Source organism: Opisthocomus hoazin, chromosome 5, assembly GCF_030867145.1.
Source record: "Opisthocomus hoazin isolate bOpiHoa1 chromosome 5, bOpiHoa1.hap1, whole genome shotgun sequence".
Classification (NCBI taxonomy): domain Eukaryota; kingdom Metazoa; phylum Chordata; class Aves; order Opisthocomiformes; family Opisthocomidae; genus Opisthocomus; species Opisthocomus hoazin.
Window position 1 is genome coordinate 17,996,011 of NC_134418.1, and position 17,644 is coordinate 18,013,654.

The following is a 17,644-nucleotide window of genomic DNA, read 5'->3' on the forward strand; positions in this document are numbered from 1 at the left end:
CTGGCCCCATCCTCCTGACACCCACCCTGCAGATATTTATAAGCATTTATAAGGTCCTCTCTCAGCCTTCTCTTCTTCAGGCTGAACAAGCCCAGCTCCCTCAGCCTCTCCTCATAGGACAGAAGCTCCAGTCCCCTCATCATCCTTGTAGGCCTTCGCTGGACTCTCTCCAGTAGCTCTTCATCTTTCTTGAATTGGGGAGCCGAGAACTGGACAAAGTACTCCAGATGAGGCCTCACTAGGGCAGTGTAGAGGAGAAGGAGAACCTCCCTCGACCTGCTGGCCACACTCCTCTTAATGCACACCACGATCCCACTGGCCTTCTTGGCAACCAGGGCATGCTGCTGGCTCACGGTCAACTTGTCGTCCACCAGCACACCCAGGTCCCTCTCCGCAGAGCTGCTCTCCAGCAGGTCCACCCCAAGCCTGTACTGGTGCATGGGGTTGCTCCTCCCCAGGTGCAGGACCTTACACTTGCCCTTGTTGAACCTCATCAGGTTCCTCTCTGCCCAACTTTCCAGCCTATCCAGGTCACGCTGAATGGCAGCACAGTCTTCTGGTGTGTATCCACCACACCTCCCAGTTTTGTGTCATCAGCAAACTTGCTGATGGTACACTCTAACTCTTCATACAGGTCACTGATAAAGTTAAACAAGACCAGGCCTAGTACTGACCCCTGGGGGACACCACTTGTCACCAGCCTCCAACTAGACTCAGCGCCGCTGATGACAACCCTCTGAGTTCTGCCATTCAGCCAGTTCTCAATCCACCTCACTGACCACTCATCCAGCCCACACTTCCTCAGCTTCCCTAGGAGGATGTTATGGGAGACAGCATCAAAAGCCTTGCTGAAGCCGAGGTAGACAAGATCCATGGCTCTCCCTTCATCTACCCAGCCAGTCATGCCATCGTAGAAAGCTATCAGATTGGTCAAGCATGATTTCCCCTTGGTGAATCCATGCTGACTACTCCTGATAACCTTCTTTTCCTCCACTTAATGATGATGGCCTCCAGGATAAGCTGCTCCATCATCTTTCCTGGGATGGAGGTGAGGCTGACTGGCCTGCAGTTCCCTGGATCCTCCTTCGTGCCTTTTTTGAAGATTGGGGTGACACTGGCCTTTCTCCAGTCCTCGGGCACCTCTCCTGTCCTCCAGGACCTTTCAAAGATGATGGAGAGTGCCTCAGCAACGACATCTGCTAGCTCCCTCAGCACTCGTGGGTGCATTCCATTGGGGCCCATGGATTTGTGGGCATCCAGATCGCTTAAGCGATCCCTCACACAGTCCTCCTCGACCAAGGGAGAGTCATCCTCTGTGGGCTTCCTCTCTTACCTCCGGAGCCTGGGATTCCTGAGGGCCTGCCTTGGCACTGAAGACTGAAGCAAAGAAGGCATTCAGTAGCTCTGCCTTCTCTGCATCCTCCGTCACCAGGACGCCCACCTCGTTCAGCAGCGGCCCCACGTTGTCCCTAGCCTTCCTTTTGCTGCTGATGTAGTTGAAGAAGCCCTTCTTGTTGTCTTTGACATCCCTTGCCAGATTCAATTCCAGGTGGGCCTTGGCCTTCCTTGTTGCATCCCTGCACGCTCTGACAACATTCCTGTACTCTTCCCAAGTGGTCTGTCCCTCCTTCCACATTCCATGGACCTTTCTCTTCCACCTGATCTCCCCTAGAAGCTCCTTGCTCATCCATGCAGGTCTCCTGCCTCCTTTTCTAGATTTCTTTCTCAGGGGGATGCACCAACCCTGAGCATGGAGGAAGTGATGTTTAAACAGTGCCCAGCACTCTTGGACCCCTCTGCCTTCGAGAGCCCTGACCCACGGGATTCTTCCAAGTAGCTCCTTGAAGAGACCAAAGTTAGCTCTCTTAAGTCCAAGGTTTTGATCCTACTTATTGCCCTGCATGCAGTCTAGCATTCCTTGATCTTTATTCTCTATCACACCCACCAGTGACTTGAAAGTAGTCACTGAGTTTTCAGACTCTTGTGCAATAATCTCAAAAAAGTTTTATCTTCTGTTTCCCACATTGCATACTTCCACACTGCCATGACACATCACTGATCAGCAATGCTTAAGACAACACACAGATCCCATTTTCAGTGCTTCAGATCCCATGGAAGCCCATACAGATAGAAATTCTCAAGTGGCAAGTAAGGACATCAATTCAGGCCTAAACATTAAAGCATGTCTCAAGCCAATCCTTCAGACATTTATTACCTGCTCAGTATATGTTAGCTCACCAGTTGACAGGATTAAATTGAGAAGGGACATCTTTGGCCTTAAACTTCCTCCTATGCTGTAATAATAAACATTTTTCCCCCACTAACTTGTGAGACTGGATGACAGGCTGACACCTCTTTGCCCTCTCTGCTTGTTTTCCCTGTTCTCACTGGCCTGTCTTCTAATCTGTTATCTCTGCTGCCACAGCTGTTCCAGGCTGCTCAGAGCGAGGGGAATGAGTATGGCTGCTCTTCTTCGTCCTCGCCCCTCTCATCAACTGACTGTCAGAGACACAAGCAAGGGAGAAAGGGCATTTTACCGCAGCTTCCACAGTAAACAGAGATGATTCAGATATTTCTTTAATTTCTTGCCCTCAAGGACAAGGGCAAAAAAGGCTTCTGGATTTCCAAAACAACCAATGGTAATCACTCCTAAATCCCAATTAAAATTTCAGAATACAAAATATACACTGATACTGTTTAATCATTTATTAAGAACTTATTAGTTGTTGTGTATGTAGATTTTTTTTATTTTTTTTAATTTTTTTAAACAGGTGAGGGGAATTTCCTGTACCATGTATTGCCACTTCTTAGATAATGTGGTAAACTAAAAACCAAGTAAGGCTACACCCCTAGATTCACAATTATGGACACCATGCTCTTAAGTACAAAGGGAAAGTAAATAACTGTAGCTGTGTATCTGGGGAAACAGTGACAAGCCACCAGTGTTAACGTTTGGTTGGAGAGACTGCGAACGTAAATGGCTTTATTCTGCTTTAGCATTACGAAGAACAGAGTGGGAAGAAAAAGGGATCTCTGTTCTTCATTCTGCATCACAACAATTGTTAATAACACTAATGTAAGCCATTTCAACTCTGTTTTGAACATATCCCACAAAGTGTTGATCATAAGCATATCACAAACTGGTTTTCAATCTGAATACAGTATAGCTTCAATAATTCTTTCCATTTAAGTCAGGGTTAAATGAGAGCACGAACAACAGGCTGAGGACATTTTAAACAGTCTTCAGCTACCTCCACAAGCACATGATTCAGAAGTTTACTTTCTCACTGTTTATGCTCCTAAGTATTGAAAAACCAACATATGCCCCTAATTCAGATATACCTATGTCCTTGATTGACCTCTTGTCAGCACATACCTTGCATAGACTTCATTCTAATACCACGCTCAAACTCTGCTCTTAATAGGGCTGGCCCTGAAGCCTGGTCACACATCATACTATGTATTCCCCATATACACACTCTTTAGGCTATTTTGAAAGATGACTACTATGCCACTGAATTTGCTTGTGCTTCCACACATCCACTGGTGGTGCAAATGACTAAATATGATTCAATCTTTTCAGTTTCCTTTAAAATATATATTTCAGTATATTGCAAAGGGTAAGAAAGAATCAAGCCTTAGTGCATCAGAATTTAGAGGTCATGTGTCAAAATCTAACCAAAATATACCTTCTTCCATGACGATAAGTCACATATGCCTATTAAGATTCTCATATGAATGGAGGTGGTAAACACTTACTTCAAAGCCCGTATGCACATACTGCCACCAACACAACAGTGAAAAAAGCAAGATGTACTTTTTTCCCATTGGTTCTGTGAAGTAAAGCCCCAAAAAGGACTGCACATAGCCAAATCATTTTTTAATACTTTCGCCCCACTTACATCAACCCTGCCATTCCAATTCAAATGGAATTCTACACCCATATTAATAATACATTCTGCCCCTCTATAAATCCTTCTGGAAAACGGAGACAATTCAGTTTAAAGGACTGATACCAACAGAGACCTGAAGTTTAATTGCAAATGTATGAGATTGCATCATCACTTTTAAAAAACACATAAAAAACTACAGAATTGGATGTGATAGGCAATAAAGGATGTCCCTAGGACTAGCGCTGCATCTAGTATGAACTAGTGTAATTAACTAGCCAACATCCCAAACAATTGATTACTGAACTCATTCAGAAAGGATCTGAACTCTGAAGAACGTAACTACTTTGCAGCGATAACGAACAAGAAAGACAGTGACACAGAAGTGACACTTCTACACATCTAGGTAGAAAACAAGTCTTTAGAACACATTTACTTTCTTCCAGATTCCCTGAGATGTCATGCAGGAATCTGTAATCAGGAAGGAAAAAATAATTTGAATCACGTTAATCCCACTGCTTATATGTGCAGATCAAAAGCTGGTGGTAAATCATCAGCATCTAAGAAATGAAACAAGATCTTCTGGTTTACATCTCAACAAATTCTAAGTAGTTCCAGTGACAACTACCTCTTAACAAGTGACCAGAGCACAAAAAAGGATCAAAGACTGAACAAGGAATCATCAAGGAGGCACCGCTCTCTCTCAGATGTACTCCTGCCCCCAAATCCTTCATCCGAAAATGAACAACTGGATTAGAATAATGGTGTTACAAAAAACTAAAGCCACAGGAGAAAGCAGCTGGAATACCAGAGACCAAAGGTAAAAATAAAGGCTGTTTAATATTTTGATCAAAGCCAAAGAAACTGATAAATCAGGAACAAAGCAGAATGAACAGAACTAGGGGAAAAAAAAAAAAAGGAGTAAGATATTATAAAGCAAAAAACTGAAGTTCCTAAAGCTTCACAATACATGTGTTAAATTTGAGAAGGGAGATTTAAAAAACAAAGAATAATCTGGCCAAACAGCCAACTGAAGCAAATAACGTAAAATACCGCACCTAACGTACTCATTCAAATGAGGTACAACTGTGTTTTGTGAAAAATTGTTTAGTTTAGAGCATAGCCTGAAATGAAAAACATTTAAAAGCATAAAGGAAGGCAGCATGCTGTGCTTTCAACAATGATGAAAGAGCTTCTCTTTATAATTTTGGTCTCCTTGTTCACTAATCCTGAACCTACATATTAGCTTACAGATATCTATTTCAAAAAGAGAATACACTATTCCAATTTAGGGAAATATTTCTTCCTGCTACAACAAATACAAGGTTTTATGTCTTCTGTACGGAAGTCTCTTCCAAAGGCCACAGTCTTTAGACTGCTTGTGTGTACGTAAGATTCCTAGTAAAAGTCAGGCTGACAACGCAAAGGTAATTTTGCTGCAGCTGACAAGTCAAAGCTTTAGGAACCGATATGGTTAAAATCAGTGACTCTCTAGCTGCAGTCTCAAGCAGCTATACAAACACAAAGATCTTTGCTGACCTCCTGCAGCTAAAAGATAACAGGTTTGGTTTTATTAGATAACTGGATAACCAATGTATATCTCACGCTCTGTTCAATTAGTTTCTATGTAGATGATTCACAGTTCTTTTATTCCTGAAGTTTTAATGAATTAGCTGTTACAGCAGAATTTTAAATGGCCATTCAAAGGTGAGAAGGATCACTGACTCCACTGACACTAAGTCCAGAACTGGAAATACCAGGAAAAACTGTATAACCACACATCACCTTGCTAACCACAAGCCAGTAGTGAGCACAATGCCAAGTGAAAAATGATTTCACGATTTCCAGATCTAAACTGGTAGCTTAGTGTCACTTCACATCCTGGTGTCTCACTACATAGCATTTTCAATACTATGCAGAGCTCTGCAAGGTATTTCAATGCATGACATAGGACATGTCTTAACACAGCACAACTGCAACAGCTCATTTCTGTTTCCATGCTTCTACTCACAAGATTACTTGCTTTTGAATACTTGTAGCAACTTCTCTTTATCACTATGTCTACTCTTGAGGTCACTGATATCTTACTTTTCTGCTAGTTCCTATTTTTTTTCAAACACATTAAGTAAGAAGGGAGTTTCACCTGTTCATGACCTGCTCCTCAGATGTCTCTATGAGATTGACCTTATCCCCCCACCAAGAATTAGTGTATTTAGCTTCTGTGCCGATCAGTACCTTTTCACTAAATTTAAACCATGCGTTCGAGAGACCACGGTAATATTTTGCACAGGGCCGCACAAAAGGTGGGGCAAGTGGGCATCCCTTCAGTCTAAGCTTAATCAGCTAGAGACTGCAGGCCTGAGAAAACAGCTGGAAGAAACCAAGAGAAAGGTCTGAAATACATGAGGGAACCTATAATTAGTGCTTTATTTTAGCAGTTTAGCTCAGTTCAAGCATGCAGGTGAAGCATATCATGTTCTCAGACACACAAGGCACTCCGAAGGCTAACTGGAAGCTCAGTCCGCAGGACCAGACTAGCCTTAATTCCAGGGGTAGGATGTGGCATCGGCACAGCATGCCAACAGCAGATGTGCTACTGTTTCAGCTGCAGGAAATAACACATTTCAAGGATAATAAAGTTCTCAGAATACATGAACTGAAGCAATACCGATCCATCCTTACTGAAGCTATGATGCAGTAAAGATGTTCAAGTTCAAAAGAGGCGAAAACCTCTCTTAAAAACCTGTCTACGTTACCTATCTATGAGAACAAAAACACTGCTATTTATAACCTTACTGAGAAGTGTTCCAGGAAAAGTTATCTGTCTGTTTGAAGGCAATGAATTAGCTTGCTTTGTGCACTCTTATATGTACATACCAACCTGCTTCCATCCCCATATGGCATAATGAATAGCATCGCTTTTTCCACCAAGTGATAAAGGGAGACCTGATATTGCTATTACGGGTCTTCAATAATAATGTCTAGCAATAAAATATTGATATATATTTCTCATAGCATACTGTTGCAGGTGCTTTTTACAGAGGAAATTACTAGCTATTTCTTATAGCAATCCCTCATTTATTTCAACATTTAAATCAAGCAAGAGGCCTGGCCTTTCAGTAGGAGAGCTGGGTGCACACTTGTAAGTATTTTCTCTGAGTACTGTGATTAATGAGAGAAAATCTATAAAAATTAATCTCTGTTTTCTGTCGATATCTTAGTAAACATCACTTTTAGATGTTCTCACTGTAAAGTTAAATGTATTTTATTTGAAAAATGTAAGTATTTACATCTTGGAATCAAAAATACATACTATTAGCACAGAATAAACACCTTATCAACCCATCTGGGAAGACTGATTTTTTGTGTTTTTAAGAATGTCTATGAGGTAGATTAAAATTTAGTGCTAATTTTTCTGTTATGTGACATCTTTAAGCTTTTGTGTAAATACTTTCATCCAAAGTATCACAAAAAAATTGCTATTTAACATTTGCATGCAATATCATTGCAGTTTGAATATGAATTAGACAAAAATCACATCAACAGCCAGAATTCAAAACCTGAAGCCTGCTGAAAGTTTAACTCTTGATAAAAAAAATCTGAATTATCCGTTTCAAATAAGCAGCTTTTTTTTAAGCTATTAAAAATGTGAGTTCTCTAATTAAAAAAAAAAAAAGAGTTGGAATGAAAAAATATATTATATTTTGTTTGCTTATCTGTATAAATAGCTTTGACCAAAAAAGTTGATGCACAAAATAACAGCACCAAATATGTTCAAAGATCAGAAAATACTACAAGCAAAGATGCTCTTGTACAACCTACAAGTGCAATCTCTCCAATCAGTTTTGAAGCCAAGAATTCAACAAATATTTCAGATGACTGACATCAGTATTAGAAAGAATCCCCATCAAAGAATAACTGTTACAGCTTTTCCTCATGAGACACACTGAATAAGAGTTCCCAAATTTCCTACTACGTAGCATCACAGTTAAGTATCACCAGAAGCATAACATGTTTCTTAACTACCCTCTACTATTATCTTGCTAGCGTGTCAAAAGTTAGTCACCTCTGGTATTTCCTTCATAAGCCAGCTATTTCATCGTTACATTCTTTTGGGAGGGGGCAAGTATTTCAAGATCCATCCTCACAACTGCCAACCAATCTGCATTCTGAGGTCACTGTCAACGCAGCACACTACAAAGTCAACTTTCTGAAAACACTGAAATCTCTGAAGTCTTCTGAGTTATGATCTTTTGAATATCATAACTGAAATCTGAAATTCGTACTTAGTAACAACTTGAGCACACAACCAATAGGTTGTTTTAGCACCTCAAATTAAAAGTAGCCATTTAAGAAGAACAGTGTTCCTGAAGTGGAATCCCAGTTTTGTCCCATTCAACCAAACAGTAACAGGGAAGATGAAGAATACAACTCAGAACGCTCAAATTCACCAACATAAAACTTTTTAACATTAATATTTAATAAATAAATTAAAAAATGGGCCTCTCACGTCACATCTTCTCCTGATTAGCACAGCTATACATACCGCTATTTGACATTTGAAAAAGATTGTTCTTCTCAAACTTCTTGAAAACACTTCCTTTTATTTCAACAAACTGCAATTTTTAAAAACAGATAGTTAGTTTTTATTGATAAAAATTATATAAACAAATCAGACAATCAAATAATATGCAAATAGACATAACACACAAAGGATGCTGAAAAAATTTAGGGTAGCTATATAATAAAGCTACATACTTACATTATTGGACATCATGATGGTAAGCAGTGATTTATTGTGGGAGTTGAAGGCCACATTAAGGGTTGTTGCTTGAACCATTATAAGAATAGCATGCAGAACTGCAGACAGCAGGGTTAAGAAGCATATATGGAAATAATTTTTCTGAACAGCACCAGAACTCAAATTTCCTATTTTGTTTCCAAAGTTTAGCAACAAAAAAGTTTCTATCTCCCTGTCAACTGGATTTGCAGCAGGACAGTACTTAAACCTATGTAATGTACCCACAGTGCTTTGTAGCAATGACATTAGTGAGGAGAAACAGCAATACAACCTGAAGGAAAAAAAAAAAAAATCTGAGATAAAGAAAGGTTCATAATTAGCCTGAAGATTTCAGAGAAAACAGGGGAAAGTACAAGAATTCTAAATTGATCACCACATCTATCAGACTACGTATCTCTCAAATTCATTTTTATCAGTTTACTGTGACGTTACTTCACACTCAACTCATCTGCATCCTGAATACGCATGAGTTTATCCCTTCATTGAAAGAAAATGTTTTCAAGCTAGGTGTTTGTAACATTCCACTAAACAACAAAACCCCACTGTCTTCAAGATCTTGTGACCCAAAATGGTCAAACACAAATCAGAAATCAAAGTTTCCATGAATTATCCAATTACTGTTTTTCATTTTACACATTAGGTATTAAAAAAGCTGTCTACTACTGCACTGGAATACCATTATGAAGGTTTTTTTAAAGCAGATTAAAAGGTTTTTTTCACTTAATTTTAAAAACCTGTACTACCAGCAATCTCACTTTGAAAGTAAATGAACACTGATTTAGGAATATTACAATTTTAATATACTTGAAAAAAGAATGCAGAGCAACTCCTGTGTAATTTAATTTACAAAATTTTGCAATTCATCAAAGAAAAAGGATACACACATACAGCACTGCCATGAAGAAGTGAGGAATCACACCTATGTGAGCTCTTTTTCTTTCCTTAGGTTCTGTAGCTGTCCAATAAAGAGCATCCAAAATATCTTGTCCAAATGAGGAAAACAGACGATCAGCCACCTAGACAAGAACAACTTTTTACTACCTTAAAGCGATATTTTTCTCTGAACCACTTGAATATGCTGCTGTAAGTACAGCTCAACCTAAAAAACATCTCACACATTTATCATTTTCCATCTCTTGTTCATTCCATTTCCAATCTGGATTTCACAGTGATATTGTTCCTTTCACATACTCAGCAGATTACTTTCCCCCTCAAATTTACTATCCCTTTTTCAATAGTATTTACAATATATTAACCATGTAGTGTTATCCGAGATGCTTCCTTGGAAGACATCCAAGTACAGTTCAAACTTCAGCCTTTGAAAAATCAATATGTATGTTGCATCAAACTATCTTAAATGCTTTCTCCCATGCCTCTGGGCTTGACAGGGGGAAAATACTATGAAAAGTGAATTTCAAATGTGTGATAGGTAACAACATCAGCTTACAGGTACAAAAAGGACTGAATTTCAATGTGGTTTTACTGTTTCCTTACATCTTGGAATAAAGTATATACTCAATACAAATCTCTATATAAAGCACGATTTTAAATTAAAAGTACATAACACAACAAGCAAATGATCAAGAGGGACTAGAAACTCTGCCAAAAAGGGAAAATTAATTTGAAAAGACTACACACATCTGAAGTGTAACCTAAAAAATATATGCACAAGTAGGAAAAAAAACTAGTAGTAATTCTAAAGATAGGAAAAACATGGACAGCAATCTGAGCTTGTAATTCAATACCACTGCAAGAAAGGTCATGTGGAATTCCACCAGTTCTCCACACTTCATCATTAGCAAGCATGTAAAACTGAAGATGATTACAAGGAAAAACTTTTTTCTGCCTATACAGTACGGTTCAGTAATTCTAAAACTAAGAAGCACAGGACAACAAAAATAGCACTTCAAAAATTAAATTCGGTATCACAAGGCACATGTCTGGCTGGAAAAAAAGCGTTATCTTTCATTGCTTACTAACTCAACAAAACGGAAATAGTTAAACATGAAAAACTGATTATCTCTACTTAAAGACGACTGATATTTCCTCTTACTATCTTTCTGTAAGACAACAATTTCAAACACGTTAAAACAACATGCAGCTACACAGAACTAGGTGCAACATGTACCTGCAAATATTGAACCATACGTATTAACAAGAAAATAAGTTCTTGAGACAATATAAGTAAACTTAGATTTGAGACCATTTCCTGACTTCGTTAATTAAGAGTTCAAAAGGTAAAGACACCAAAGGGAGAGGTCATATACTTTAACTTATTCAAGCCAACATTTATTGAAGTTTCCTAAAAAATGAAGGCTAAATTAAAACAAATTTTACTGGATGTCTCAAGGAAACTGTACTGTATGCTACTCTAAGCATCAACTACAAAATAAAATGAACAAAACCATGAGCTGATGAATTATCATAAACCTCAAGTTCAAAAACCCATCAGTGTGAGAGATATTTACAGTGGTATTGTTTTCGGCTTTTAAATTGTGTAAATTAAGGCAGTCTGCATTATTTGGTTCCTGCTCATTGTGATGACCCACTGAGTAATTACACATGGTGTAGTAACACCAACTAAGAATGTTTAGAGTTTGGTATGTTTTTGTTCACAATATTGCGAGGGTTTTAACGGATAAAATGGAGGCTTTGCTTTCCTTTTTATTTAAACAGTCCTTGTTTCTTAGCTGACAGGATAGAAAATATTAAAACCCACCACACAATATTGTTGCTTGCTTTTCCAAATATGACTTACCTAAACCCTATATGCCGGCTCCAGGCTCCAGCAGAATTCCATGGTGAGTGCTGTCACCAGCGTAACGCACACTGGGGCTTCACAAGGAGCAGGAGCCGGTGGGTCTGAATCTAAAAAAGAAAAGTGTCATTTAAGCCAAATGTGCTGAATGCTCCCTGTAGGCTATCTGGAGCATTCAGCACATAATTTGAAGACTGTGCATTCCTCATATCTGTCCAGGACAATATTCCCTGGACTTGCCAACAGCCGAAAACATTAGGACATTGTAAACATCTCTGTTGCTCAGTGATTTAACTAAATTAAAAAGATCTTCCTATTTTGAAAACTTGTGAAAATGTAAAGTATATTACATAAAAAAATGTGTTGAACAGTTCCTTAAAAAGCATTGCTTGCATTAGTAGCAAACACTTATAACAAAATTCATCGAAGTAGTCTAAGCAAGCCCATAGTCAAACTGTTGAAAGCTGACTACCAACCAAGTCTTTCAGTGGGATCCCATGACATTTTCTGCTGATACTGTGGCTGTAACCTACCACAGTAAAAAATACCCTTACAAAACATGTCCTCTGCTTGGCATGTTGGGTTTCCTGAGACACTGCGTAAATTAAATACCATTTCCAACTTCCAACTTCAAAGTAATGTAATTTTTCTAGTAACTATGAGTGGTAACAGACTTTCTCCTTTCTTAGGGAAACTCAGGCAGCACTTCTTAGTTGAGACACACACTTTTGGTTCTGCCAAACATAGCAAGGACACTCAACTCGTCCTCTTCATTCAAAACGGAATGGCACATGGCTTCCAATTCACAGCAAAAACTGCAGTCTCTTTTCAGATTACATGGTAAGCACACGGCGCTGTAACTTCTCAGCTTTAAGAGAAGTGACATGAAGTAGTCTTCAAATAAACAGAAGTCACTGTTTTGACCACATGCATGTATTTAGTAAGTGCTAATCTCTCACAAATTATGGAACTATACATGGAGGAATACTTCTCAACACAACTAAAATCCACATAGTAACGCAGTGCCAATTTAATATTTGTACAAGTTTTTCAGCACATCTAAAATCAAAGGAAACAAAACCCAATAGATAAACAACTGAGGTGGCTTGTATGATGTTTATTTCACTGAGAATAATGAAGTGCATCCCTTATGCAATATTTTCTTATTTTATGAGAAGAGAACAAATGCCTTTAGACAATATATTCAGATTTTGCCCAAAGCGTAGCCCTGTTTTAGCAGTCTTCAAACAAAGGTACACCAGATGTTCAAATAAGGATTAATGTGTTATTCAGAGATCCCAGAATCCTAGTAGAGTAGCTCTTGTGTACAAAGCTCTGAGTCCTTTTAAGAAGCTGTATTGCTAATATGTCCTATATTTGCAGGATTGAGATAAGATTGTAGCTATGAAGACATTACTTTGAATCACAGAAGTGCAACTAAAAATCTCATGCTTTGCATTAATAACAACACAGAAACAATTTTCCCCCAGAATTTCTCCTTATCTTACCTCCCGAAACAGAATTTCCTTCTCTTGTTTCACTACCTACATTCAACTTACTGTTTATGTACTCAGGCTTTTGCCTGCTAGCCAGGACTGAGACAGATCAAGCTGTAGCACGTGTCCTTGCATACAATGAAAGTTACACTTCCATAACGAAGACTCAAAAACCAAATTCCATGTCTGCTGCCATCTTCCTTCTCTGTTCTATCTCAGGATCTTATCACTACTTCAGATCAATAGTTTCCACTTTTCTCAACAAGTTCAAAACCTCATTCACTCCACTTGTTGCATTTCATAGAATCATTAAGGTTGGAAAAGACCTCTAAGATCATCGAGTCCAACTGTCAATACTAAACCATATCCTAGAGTGCCACATCTACATGTTTTTTGACCACCTCCAGTGATGGTGACTCCACCACTTCCCTGGGCAGCCTGTTCTAGTGCTTTACAACTCCTCCAGTAAAGAAATTTTTCCTAATATGCAATCTAAATCTCCCCTGACACAACTTGAGGCCATCTCCTCTCATTCTGTCACTAGTTAAAGACATTAACTATGACATCCTGTTGCAGTTTAAGACCTTTCTTCTTCCATTTCCAGATCTCAATTTTCATTCAACTAAACTGATTAATAAACTCCAGGAACTAGGCAATAAGAAATAGTATCAAAAAAACCCACCAAAAAACCTATGTTTTCATGAACTTCTCTGTTTCACTATGTCTAAGCTTATTATCCTAGGTGCGTGCACATTTGCAAGAATGAGAGCTGTCATGCTCTAATTACAAATACCGTAATACAACAACGTATTAGGTAGTCTGAAAAAAGCATGCTTGATATTCCGATGCAACATTCTTACCTCAAGCATGTTATAGATGATGTAGAGCTTTATGACAGACTGTCCCCTTATCAGATGATACATCATAGAGTAGTCAACATAGTGCATCATGAAGTAGCAGATGACCAATATAACTCCTTTGAGAATGTCACATACCTGAGCAGGTTGTAGCAAACGTCTATCACTGAAATACAAAGGGCAAAAATTTCCACTAAATGTCATATACCAACAAAATACAAATGTTATGAAGCGAACAGGCATTTACAGAAACTGTTAATCAAGGATATGTGTTAATGTAGTCTATTGCTGCCCCCGTACCTTACTTCAACAGATAAGGAAAACCATGACATATGTTTATAGATCCCACTCCCGAACAGGATCATGTTCCCTCATCTGCCACACCCATTTCGTTACAGTATTGTATTTGTTGGGTAAGAGCTCCCACTTGTTAAAAACCTTCCACATGCATGTCCCTTGGTTTTTAATTTACGTTTCCTTTTCCAGCCAATTCTACTTATCATTTTGACTTCCTCAGTTACAGAAATTGTATTTGCTATAACCAAAGGAAAAAGAAATGAAGCTCAGTTTCACTGTAATGAACCAGATGCTGAGGAATAGGTTCTAAACGCAATTCCGTATCTTCTTTTAGCCAAGGTCTGTAGCAGCAAATGCAAACAATTTTACGCCAGAGCTTCATGTTGATTCTGAAACAATGCAGAAGTTTTCTATCTATAGTCCCAGAAGTAACCCAGAAGACTAAACCAATCATTAGAAATTTCATCCTATAAACTAAAACCACAGGAAGAAAATAGCTTTACTTCAATTACTACAATAGCAGCCATAACCACAATGAAATTGCAAGGCAGTATTTACTTGTCTATTTACTTAGTTTAGTATTAATAGGATGCAAAGTATTTAAAAAGCCATCAAAAAGTAATTTGAGAATTCAATATTAAAAAATAGAGAAATTACTTCTATTACATGTATGTATTTCTAATATACACTGAAAGGCTTTCGCAGAAATTAATGTTTCACAGAAGTCAGAACCAATTAGCAGAATGCAAGTTACAAATTTTAATTTTCTTTATTCTTCAGTCACTAGGTTATCCAGAGATCAGACAATGCTCCTATAAACTGGTGACACGTGTAGAAAAAAATTAGAGTAACCTGATAAAAATTCATTCTCTTTTCAAAAAACATCCAAACAGTTACTTATGACCTCTGGGAGTCAAGACATTTTACAGTGCCTGCAGAAAAGTCAAAAATCCCAGCTACCTGACTCATTCTATTTACACACAACATCAGAGCTAGAATGTTACACTTCAGGTTTCTTTGTTGTCTTCCATTCAAAAGACAAAAGCCCCCAGACAGCATTCATGCACTGTAACACTGACGGAACTACATGCTGTCATTCTACAGTGGGCAAACAGATCAGGCGGGTTCTAGAAGTATGAGCCAGAGTTTCTAAAACTCTCAGATTTACAGTACTACACTTCGAACAGAGTGCGCCTGCTCCTTTTATTATACACTTTTTTACTGCACAATCTGTATTAAAATTATTTGCTGAGTAATAGAATTCAAGATGGTCCAACACACTAGAATTGCTGAGTGGATTTCTCACCCGAAAAGACATCATCTTGCTCTCACAAGTCATCCATCATCAATAACCACACTACATTTTATTTCAGATTGAGTCCTTGACGAAAAGTCTCAGCCAATTTTTTTCCATTTTTTCCCTCCAAATTGAGTTTTAGCTCCAAATACCAATTTAAAAACTTACAGAAAACTGAAAGTGTCCATTTTCCAGCACATCCAGTATTCACCTGCTGCTTAAACAACCTATGACTACGCCCTTGCATGACACACACCAATAACCCCACACTCTCTCCAATCCACAAAATTACATTTTGAAAGTTTATTGCCCTATTTAACTACATCTGACTACGATTACACTTCTTAAATATATTAGCATATACTGAAACATTTACAGGATTTAAGCAAGCCCGTGATTACGATTATCACTCATGCACTAAGTAACACAGAATGTTCCTTTTTCTCCAACCTACTTCAATTTTGGAAGTGTACTCGGAGTCATTTCAGTACAAGTCCCCCAGTCAGCACTCCTACTCCGCAACGCAGACTGGGATAAAGTGGTAAAGGTATTACTCCACAACAGTAATACCAGGTCTTAGTATCTGAAGAAAAGAATCAGAATTTGTTATTCAGAACATTAGCATCTTCCTTCTTCCAGCTAACACCTACCTTATCACTACCAAAGTAGTGACTACCTGGTAGAGAAAACCTGACTAGCGAGAGACACCCACCTCAAAAGTCTATGTTTTAAAAGTATGGCAAGGTACCATATTTTATGATACGATAGTCTCTTGTTAAAATGCACTAACAAGCAGAACCTGTTCATGAAGTTTCTGAAGCAGTCTTTCAGAAAGATTTGCACAGGACAATACAGATTGAACATTTTCACTTTGAAGGTTTTCTGGCTTACAAGTAACATCAAAGATGCTCAACCACCAGCATGGTCACAAGTCACAGTTACTCTGTACTGTTAACCCTACCACTCTTCTGCTTGTGTTGATTTTCATCAGTATGACTATGCTCACTTGACTAAAACAAACTCCGGAGAAGCCAATGTAAAAGCAGACAGCAACCATCACAGGGGCTTACAAACTCTAAGAACAGACTACACACAACTGTGAGCACAACTGCTCTTCTAAAAGTGGTCTCAACTCTGAAAACTAACTCAGGAGAATAATGCCATATGAAGATGCATCCAAACTCACACACAGCATCCTACACACTGGAAAGATGAAGATATTTTGAGAACGTGCTGTGTACAGAAGAAACTGCATATCACTACAATTCAATTCAAAGAGTGTCCGAAAGGGTCAGATCAACTACACTTGACTGCTCTGACTTACAGGAATTAAGCTTCTGCAGGACAGGGTACATTCAAATAATGTTTTTAGAGAATTTTACCTCTCAAAGTGACTTGGATTTAGTTTCTCAGTAGTCTGTATATCTAGAAAAAATTGCAGTAAGCGCTCCATTTTTTTCTGAAGTTTTAACTAAAACCACACTATTAATGTTCTATTCAAAGTTGTGCATTAACTTCCTTGTGCTTCTCACCCACAGGAGAAGCAGAACCAACACTAATGCTGTAACAACTTCTTCAATATGCATGTTTAGAAGAAGGCATAAAAATATCCTCACAGTTTCAGTTTACTCTGATGACAGAAGAGCTCTCAGCATCTCTAAGCTCTGGTCAGTACAAGGGATTATTGCAAAGGCTGACTACAGAAAGCTGCTTTCTAGAAAACTGAAGAGCGAAAGGATCCTGGCATTTAAAACATATTCCAGTGTTCTTTCATTATACACCAAGACAGACCCCTTCATATTGACTAGGCAAGCAATCTAAGGTCTACTGCTAACGTGTTTCTGATTGAGAGAGATTAATCATCACTACTCCATAAAGCCACAAAAGCACTCTGATTGCAGCAGAATCTTTTTCTGCTTTGGCTAATAACATTTACAAGGATTTTGTGGTGTGGCTCTGAATATAATATGAGATAGGGATAATTATTCTCTACAAAGACAAGGAAATCAAGTAAATGGATGAAGTCTAATGATTTGTCACCTTTTGGCAAATACACAGAACTAACTGCAAAGCCTGCAGTTATGAAATGATGTACGCAGCGTTCAGTGAGAACTGAATATTGCAGTTTCAGTATACCATCAGGCTCACACTGGTTCAATCTGTATTTGTCACAAATAATTCATATCCTTCGCATTAAACATACATATAAATACATATAAAAACCACACAGGCTGATGTGATTTTATGC

At 38.4% G+C, this 17,644-nt stretch overlaps 1 protein-coding gene across 3 annotated transcripts in view; it reads right to left on the reverse strand.

Annotated features, from left to right (window-relative positions):
* TAPT1 (transmembrane anterior posterior transformation 1) overlaps positions 1 to 17,644 on the reverse strand; it is a 49,286-nt gene that overhangs the window by 15,136 nt on the left and 16,506 nt on the right. For all 3 annotated transcript variants that reach the window (XM_075420573.1, XM_075420574.1, XM_075420575.1), the window contains 4 exons: positions 13,806 to 13,968; positions 9,572 to 9,707; positions 8,653 to 8,750; positions 8,437 to 8,506 (listed from right to left, as the gene is read on the reverse strand). In XM_075420573.1, coding sequence (XP_075276688.1) covers positions 8,437 to 8,506; positions 8,653 to 8,750; positions 9,572 to 9,707; positions 13,806 to 13,968 — 467 coding nt within the window. The remainder of the gene's footprint in view (positions 1 to 8,436; positions 8,507 to 8,652; positions 8,751 to 9,571; positions 9,708 to 13,805; positions 13,969 to 17,644) is intronic.